This window comes from Bison bison, unplaced genomic scaffold, assembly GCF_000754665.1.
Source record: "Bison bison bison isolate TAMUID 2011002044 unplaced genomic scaffold, Bison_UMD1.0 scf7180017864289, whole genome shotgun sequence".
Lineage (NCBI taxonomy): Eukaryota > Metazoa > Chordata > Mammalia > Artiodactyla > Bovidae > Bison > Bison bison.
Genome location: NW_011494861.1, coordinates 4,228,817 through 4,237,409, shown reverse-complemented (window position 1 = coordinate 4,237,409; position 8,593 = coordinate 4,228,817). Strand labels below are relative to the sequence as shown.

The 8,593-nt window shown below is 52.3% G+C and overlaps 1 protein-coding gene across 2 annotated transcripts in view; it reads left to right on the top strand.

Moving 5' to 3' along the window:
* Window positions 1-5,921, top strand: part of SPSB1 (splA/ryanodine receptor domain and SOCS box containing 1) — a 56,353-nt gene extending 50,432 nt beyond the window's left edge. For both annotated transcript variants that reach the window (XM_010849929.1, XM_010849928.1), the window contains exon 3: window positions 3,885-5,921. In XM_010849929.1, coding sequence (XP_010848231.1) covers window positions 3,885-4,012 — 128 coding nt within the window. In that variant the 3' untranslated portion in view covers window positions 4,013-5,921. The remainder of the gene's footprint in view (window positions 1-3,884) is intronic.
* The last annotated feature ends 2,672 nt before the right edge of the window (window positions 5,922-8,593 follow it).

Below are 8,593 nucleotides of genomic sequence, written 5' to 3'. Positions count from 1 at the left end.
ACTTCCTGATTCCTGAGCCATACTCCATGCGGATGGAGCCGGATACAGACCCTACAGCCCCACACTCCCCACCCTGGGTAAAAGGACTGAGGGCGGGAAGGCCTTCTGGGTCCTGGTAGTGACCAACCAGAATCTGTGGGACAGATGTTTTTCCTGGCATGATGTCCACATCCATCTCTGGAGCCTTGCACTCGGTCTCTGCAATCAGACCAGGACCCCGGGCATTATAGTCTTGCCTCCTGCAAAATTGGCAATGCGTGGGGTGAGGATGACCTGCTGTTTAGAAACATTTCTTCCTGAGGGTGTTGATGAGCTGATTTGATACCCATTTAGCCAAGAGGTGAGGATGGGAACTCCCTCTCAGCCCTTCCCACGGCCCAGCAGGCTCTCCATCATAGTCAGTGGCTTTTGAAGCTTTCTCAAGTGTCTTCAGACATGAGGGGAAGCCCCTCTGGGGCTGAGCCACATCCTTGAATGAGGCAGTGCTGGAGGAGGATGGAGGAGAGTTTCTGAGTGGAGGCATGCGTGCTCAGTTGATTAGTCATGTCTGATTCTTTGCAACCCCATGAACCCTAGCCCACCAGGCTCCTCTGTTCTTGAGATTCTCCAGGCAAGAATACTGGAGAGGGTTGCCATTTCCTTCTCCAGGCGACCTTCCTGACCCTGGGATTGAAGCTGTGTCTCCAACATCTCCTGCATTGGCAGGTGGATTCTTTACCACTGCGCCTCCTGGGAAGCCCTCTGAGTGGAGGAGAGGAGCCCAATTCCCCACTCAGAGGCTCAGAGGACCACTCGCTCCTCATCCTGGCATTGCTGGACTTCAGGCTCAGCCAATGGGCCTCTGGGGAGCGTCTGGTCCAGACCCCTCGTCTTCCATCTGGGGAAGCTGAGGCCTGTGGGAAGGGAGCCATTTGCTCGAGGTCAGGCTGCTATGCAGGTGAAGGTGAGGGGCTGGGGTTGGGGTCCCCGAGGCAGGTCCAGTGAAGGAGACCAGGTCTCTGCAGGCCAGCAGGTGGGATGATTCCATCCCGACCCACCAGGAGTCTGTGGGATCCTTGACCCGAACATATGGAACATCATTTAGTTAATCCTTCCTCCAGGAAACGCCCCGTTTCAAAGCTTTCCATGAAAAACATCTACCACTTCCATCCTGTCTCCTGGGCTTCCCTGGTGGCTCAGACAGTAAAGAATCTGCCTACAATGTGGGAGACCTGGGTTCACTTCCTGAGTTGGGAAGATCCCCTGGAGGAGGGCATGGCTACCCACTCCAGTATTCTTGCCTGGAGAATTCCATGGATGGAGGAGCCTGGCAGGGTGGCTGCATGGGGTCTCAAAGAGTCTGACATGACTGAGCAAATGACACTATTACGACTATCCTGTCTCCTGGCACTGCCCAGGGGAGATAAAGAGCCATTGTCTGTCTTCTTTTAAAGCCTGGAATTTCATAAATGCCCTGTCAAGCCTAAGATGTATTCTTTTTTTAAATAACAGCTTTACTGTGATATAATTCACATGCCATGCAATTCACCCATTAAATTGCACCGTGTGGTGACCTCTAGCTTACTAACAGCTGTGTAGCCTCTGGTGTGGTTCATCTTAGAACACTTTCATCATCACCAAAGGGAACCCCTACTCAGTCATTCCCTATTTCCCCAAAAACCACCAGCCTTAGGATTTGGTCTTCAGTCACTGAATTTTTATTTATTTATTTATATTTTGGGCCACACAGTGCGCGGTTTGCCAGATCTTAGTTCCCTGACCGGAGAAGGCAACGGCACCCCACTCCAGTACTCTTGCCTGGAAAATCCCATGGATGGAGGAGCCTGGTAGGCTGCAGTCCATGGGGTCGCTAGGAGTTGGACACGACTGAGCGACTTCACTTTCACTTTTCACTTTCATGCATTGGAGAAGGAAATGGCAACCCACTCCAGTGTTCTTGCCTGGAGAATCCCAGGGACGGAGAGCCTGGTAGGCTGCCGTCTATGGGGTCGCACAGAGTCAGATACGACTGAAGCGACTTAGCAGCAGCAGCAGCAGTTCCCTGACCAGGGATTGATTCCAAGCCCTCGGCAGCATAAGCACCAAGTCTTAACCACTAGTATGTGACATATGTGAAAGTCACAGTTGTGTCCAGCTCTTTGTGACCCCATGGATTATACAGTCCATGGAATTCTCCAGGCCAGCATACTGGAGTGGGTAGCCTTTCTCTTCTCCAGGGGATCTTCCCAACCTGGGGATCAAACCCAGATCTCCTACACTGCTGGCAGATTCTTTACCAGCTGAGCCACCAGGGAAGCCCAAAAATACTGGAGTGGGTAGCCTATCCCTTCTCCAGCGGATCTTCCCGGCCCAGGAATTGAACTGGACCACCAGGGAATTCCCAATGACTGAATTTTTAAATATTCTTTTTAATATTCTGAGACACACTGGTGAATATTAAAGAACTTTTGTCGCTTTTTAATTGGTAGAATGGGATCTCAAGGGAAATGCTGGGGGTTTTCTCAGTTTTTCGGTTTGACCTTTTATTTTGTTCACAAGGAGGTTTGGGGAGACTGTGGACGAGGTCACAGATCCACTCACTTCAGCTCTTTGTGTGTCCAGGACCCCATGGTGGGGAGGGACCCCGAGCCATTCATCTGTGCTCACCTGTACCTGGCTTCATGGGTGAGAGCAAGGAGTCAGCCATGGGGGTCAGGAGAGCAAGGAGTCAGGCATGGGGGGAGAGGAGATGAGCAGAGCCCACGACAACTCAGCAGCCTCTGGGGCCTTGGAGGGCATGACTTTCTGGTTCCTTCTGGAGCAGAGGGTTTATCTGAGACGCAGGCTGTGTGGAGCCTGTCTTGCAGGAAGCTAGGTCTTAGGCCCTCCCAGGGACACGAGGGCAGAGGTGCCCTTGCAGGCTGCTACCAGAAGGCCCTTGGGATCCAGGTTCCTGATGCAGCTCTACCATGAACTGGGCCCCGACTGCAGGGGTTTGGACCCCAGCCTGTAATCCTGGCGCTTCAGCCCCCTCTGCACCTGAGTGCCCTCAGCTGTAAAATGGAGAGGAGAACCGTCCCTGTGAGCAGTCAGGTTAACATAGAATGATTCTCCTCCTGAAAGACCAAGTGGGGTCTGAGACTGGATATATGCAGGGGAGAGTCCATGAAGAGGGCCTCTAGTTCAGTGGCTTAGAGCTAACCCTGATCTTAACCCTTGCTCCTTGTCCTGCCAGTGGTGTGGCCCTGGGCTAGTTATTTGGACTCTATCCCTCAGTTTCCTCATCAATAAAATGGGGATGATGATCATGGTATGTGATTATTAGATCATTCATAACAGACCATCATGGGGATTAAATGAGGGCTTACAAGGGGGCCTGGCCCAGTGAGTTTTCTGTGTTAGCAATTAATAACTCATTTAAAATGTAAAATGAGACAGAAATCAAACCAATATTGTAAAGCAATAATCAATCAATTAAAAATAAATAATTTTTTTTTAAAAAAAGGTAAAATGAGGGGAGCCTTTGGTGGTCCAGAGGTTAGAACCCCGCGCTTTCACTACCGAGGGTCCAGGTTCCATCCCCGGTTGGAGAACTAAGATCCCATAGGCCACACTGCATGGCCAGAAAAAAAAAGTAAAAGGAGTTCATTTGTAGTCATCTGGGTATGAAAACTAGTATCAAGACTTCCATGGTGGTCCAGTGGCAAAGAGTCCGAGTCCCCAATGCACAGGGCCTGAGTCTGATCAACCAAGACCCTGTGCAGCCAAATCAATAGATCAATAAACATTTTTTTAAAAAAACGTCGGGTATCAGTAAGTTATGCTGTTGCTGCTGTTGTTGGTGTTTGCTCTCAAACCACCCAGAGCCATTCTAACAGGCGTCCTCTCTCTCCTCCTATCCGCAGCGGAGCCCTTACCACTCATGGATCTCTGCCGTCGCTCGGTGCGCCTGGCCCTGGGGAAGGGGCGCCTGGGTGAGATCCACGCGCTGCCACTGCCCGCCTCCCTCAAGGCCTACCTCCTCTACCAGTGATGCTCCGCCTGGGACCGCCAGCACAACCACCCCCCTGGTGCCAACTCACTGAGCCACCACAGTGCCACGAGCCTTGGACCGGCGTCCGAGGCGTGGGAGGAAGTCCCGACTTCCTTTTCATCCTCCCTGGCTGCCCAGCCGGACACAGACGGCTTTGGATACGGGCCCTTCTGCTCCCCTTCTGGACCTTGGCAGAAGTCCCCCGCATGCCATATCACAGCCCCTCCTTGGAAAAAACACAGAGGATAAACTGCTGCCCTGAGCTCTTACCTACTCTTGGGGTGGCCTGGGTGCTCCCCACACCTGCCGGGACCCCCCGGTGCCGAGAACAGATCCCAGGGGTGCGAAGAGGTGCTTAGATGAGGGCCAGCACCCACCCAGCAGGGCAGCCGCAGCGGACGAAGCTCAGGATGTCAGAAGCTCACCATGGCCACCGAGGCAGAAACCAAAATGGGACCTGCCCTAGGCACATGAGCACCCAGCATCAGTCCTGGCTGCTGGAGCCTCCAAACCCTGTATTTATTCTTTTAACAGTAACAAAAGCCATTTATTTATTCCATTTAGAAAGGACACTTTGTTCGGGTCACTTCTCTCTGGAGTGTTCTGTTGCTTTGCTTCCACCTGCCCCTTCCTGGGATGTGTGTGCCTCACTGGCCCTTTCGCTGGGTCATGTTTGTGATGTGTCCCCATGTGGGCACAGGGGGACCTCTGTGTGGGCCCCTCGATCTACAGTTTCCAGGGGGCTCTGCTCCTGAGTGCCCAAGCGGGCCCCTGAAAGGGCACCTCACGTGCAATAATGAGTGTCTTAGGGACCTGTCTGCAAGGGCGGTGGCAGCTCCCCGCGTCCCCCCAGACAGCCACTTGTCACTCAGGCTCATCCATTTTTGCACGTGGTTTTATTTTTTTAGTCTTCTGTGGGGTTTTTTGGTGTGGGTTTGGTTTCATTTTCGCTTTCCTACCTGAGATTTGCCACACGAATACACGGAAGCTCTGGCTTCCCCTGTCGAGGACCTGCCGAAACAAGACGGGGGATGAGTGGGTCTGAGAGGCCAGGGGCAGGGCAGGCGGGGGGGAGACCAGAGCAGAGTTGTGTGTCCTCAAAGCCAGTGCCTGTCTCCGCTTGGTGCCCCTGTCCGGGCTCTGGGCTGAAGTGGAATAGCCTCGGTTCATCACAGTGCCGCAGAGCCGTGGGGTAGGGCAGGGTGGGGTGGGGCGGGCAGCCTGCAGTGGGGGGGAAGCACCCTCCCTTGCACAACTCCCCCACGTAGCAGACCCCAGCACCTGCCACCAAGTCACCTTTTCTTATGTCTTGAAGTCCACCCTCTTAGAATCTGCCTTCTGTTCATTTCTGTACAGGTACAATAGATGACTTTATTTGTTTAAAATGTTTAATATATATGCATATATATTTGTCCGTAAAAAATATGTTTTAAACAGCTGCTGTAGGGTACCTTTTAAAAAAAAAAAGTCTTCCAGTGGAGTATATTTTTTAAAGCACAAAATTGGTGCCAAGACTGGGTGAGGAATGTAAATGTCCCCTTGCTATTCGGAGGTTTGTTTTTCCCCCAGTGGGTGGGAGGAACTGAACCTGAGACGTTTAAAGACTGTCCTCGCTCCTGTTTCAGGGTGGGCCATGTTCTGATGAATGTTACACATGAGAGGGTCTCATTAGACAGATCTCAGCCTTATCGCCTTGACCCAGTCGTCTCCCACAGACGCTGGACAAACCCCCGGGCTCCTTGTTGTCTCTCTGCACCCCTGACACCCCAGCTCCCCGAACCTCAGTCCCATCTGTCTTTCCTCTCAGCCCAGAGCCTTGTGGCCTGTACAGTTTTGAAACTCCTGTTCTATTTTATGATGGTTGATAATAGTCAGTAACCTAATAAAGGAAAGTTTATTAAAATACAAAGGCGCTTTGGAGTCCCTCTTTGAGCTCTGTGCTGTGCTGTGCCTAGTCGCTTCAGTCGTGTCCGACCCTTTGCGACCCCATGGACTGTAGCCTGCCAGGCTCCCCTGTCCATGGGATTCTCCAGATGAGAATACTGGAGTGGGTTTTCATGCCCTCCTCCAGGGGATCTTCCCAAACTTTGATCTTTAGGGGAAGGGAAAGGGCATGACGAACCCCTCCCGGGTCCATGGTTTCCAACAACAGATAATGGAGTGACCCCCCAGAGCCCTTGGAGGAGGGTGGAGTGTCAACAGGGGTCCCAGATGGAGGAAGAGAATCCCAGAGGGATGATCCTAGAACATCCCCATCCTTTTCAGAAGTTCTTGAGCCTGTAGCTCAGAATTAGGGACTCGCTGAGCTAGTAGAAAGGATTCTGCACATCAGCAAGGACCCTTGGCTCATTGTTGAGTTGACTGTTGGCTTTTCAGAGTCCAAGCACTGGGCACTCAGCTAAGGGAGCTGGTCCTTCACCCATCTTTACATCCCCAATGCCAAGCACACAGGAAGGCTGAATGAGCCCATTCTGCTAGCTGCTCCCCACTCCGCACCCCAGCGGAGAAGATAGGAAGTTCTGGCTTAGAGGACTGGTGACTGATAAAGTGAAGAGTCAAGAAGTTTACTAGATATAACTACACATCATGACTAGTTTCCAAAGAATTAACAAGAGTGCATTCTGCTCCCTGCGTGTGTACGTGTGTGCTCAGTCACTCAGTCGTGTCCGACTCTTGGCGACCCCATGGACTGTAGCCCGCCAGGCTCCTCTGTCCATGGGGATTCCCAGGCAAGAATACTGGAGTGGGTTGCCATTTCTCCTCCAGGGGATCTTCCCAACCCAGGGATCGAACTCATGTCTCCTGCGTCTCCTGCATTGGCAGGTGGATTCTTTACCACTGAGCCCCCTGGGAAGCCCTCAGCTCCCTGTGGGCACTTTTCATTCTAAAGGCATGTTGGGATCTGCTGGTACTGGGCAAACTGCCCTGGTCTGAGGCCCAAGACCCCTGGGACCAAGGGCCCCTGTTGCTTTCTCTGAGAACCTCCTGGCCAGCTTTCCTGAGACCACTTGCATCAGACCCAGCTGAGGGGCGTTAGTTAAGATGCTCATCTCTGGACCCTGCCTGAGATGGACAGAATGGACATTTTCGGGACCAGGTCCAGGGATGCATGACTCCCTCCACCTCCCCAGGTGACCTTCTGTGAGAGTTTGGAGACCACTGGTGGTGACTAGGTCAACCCTATTCCTGGGAAAGTTGCAGGGTAAAGGGAAATCCTTTCAGTGTGTGGCTGGGTTGGACCAGCAAGGAGCACATGGCCTCCTGAATCAGACCTGGGTTCCAGTGTTTCTCTGACCCTCATGAGCTGTGTGATCCTGGTGAGCCTCTGCAAAGTTGCGTCACCATGGTCCCCGTCTCTGAGGAGGGTAGCAAGAGTGACAGAAGTCTTTAATTTTTTAAAAAAAACATATTTTAAAAAAGTATTTATTTTTGTTTGCACTAGGTCTGTGTTGCTGTGCGTGGGCTTTCTCTAGCAGCAGTGATCGGGGGCTACTCTAGTTGTGATGCATGGGCTTCTCATGGCAGTGGCTTCTCTCGTTGCAGAACACGGGCTCTAGGCACAGGGGCTTCAGCAGTTGCTTCACGTGGGCTCAGTGGTTGTGGAGCAAGGGCTTTGCTGCCCTACAGCGTGTGGAATCTTCCTGGACCAGGAATTGAACCTGTGTCCCTTGCATCCGCAGGCGGATTCCTAACCACTGTACCACCAGGGAATTCCTGTGACATAAGGCTCTAGAACAGAGCCAGACATATCAGCAAGTGTGTAAACACATGCTTTCATAGCTCTTGCACCTCTGGAGAATGACAGTTCCCAGATTGGAACTGGTCTCTGAGAATGGACCAAACATTTCTCATCCAACTTCCTGAGAGATATGCTTTCTTCCCAGGTAAAGTTCAAAGATCAAGGTGGGCGTTGGGAGAAGGGACCCCTAGATGCCTTCCCCAGATGCAGTTGGAGGAAAGGGTTGGGCTGAACTTATTTTTAGGTTGGAGTTCATGTCTGGGTTGCCACTCCAACTTGCTTAGAAGGAGATGGCAGCAGGAGGAGAAGGGTCAGGGAGTGGAGAGGGGATGGGGGTGGGTGGCAGACACAGAGGGAAAATAAGGGCCTTTGTGTTACCGGGAGACTTCTGGGGAGCAGGGTTTCGTGTTGAAGGGAGCGGTCTTAATAAAACCATGGTGCAGACTGGCCCATGTGGTTGTAATTAATACCCTGCCTTCAGGCAGGTAGCAGGCTCTCGGGCTTGGCCATAGATGGGAAGAGCCCCCTCCTCCCTCCACCGTCCATCTTCTGCACATGACTCCCCACCCGCCCTCCATCCTGCTCCTCCTCGGCGGCGAGATGAGGAATGTGGATTTACTGAACCATAAAGTATGCTGGGGGAGCTGGGGAGGGGGCCGAAGACAGAGCAATTAGTTCATGCTCCAGTCCAGACACCCAAACATGGTTGGAGGCCAGCTGCAAGGAATATTTGAAATAAATGAGCTGCCTGGGGCCAGGAGTTTGCTGTGTTTTCTGTGCGGGGCCATGGCAACCAAGGAGGAAATCATGAGCTAGGGATTGGACTCTAGAATCAACAAATG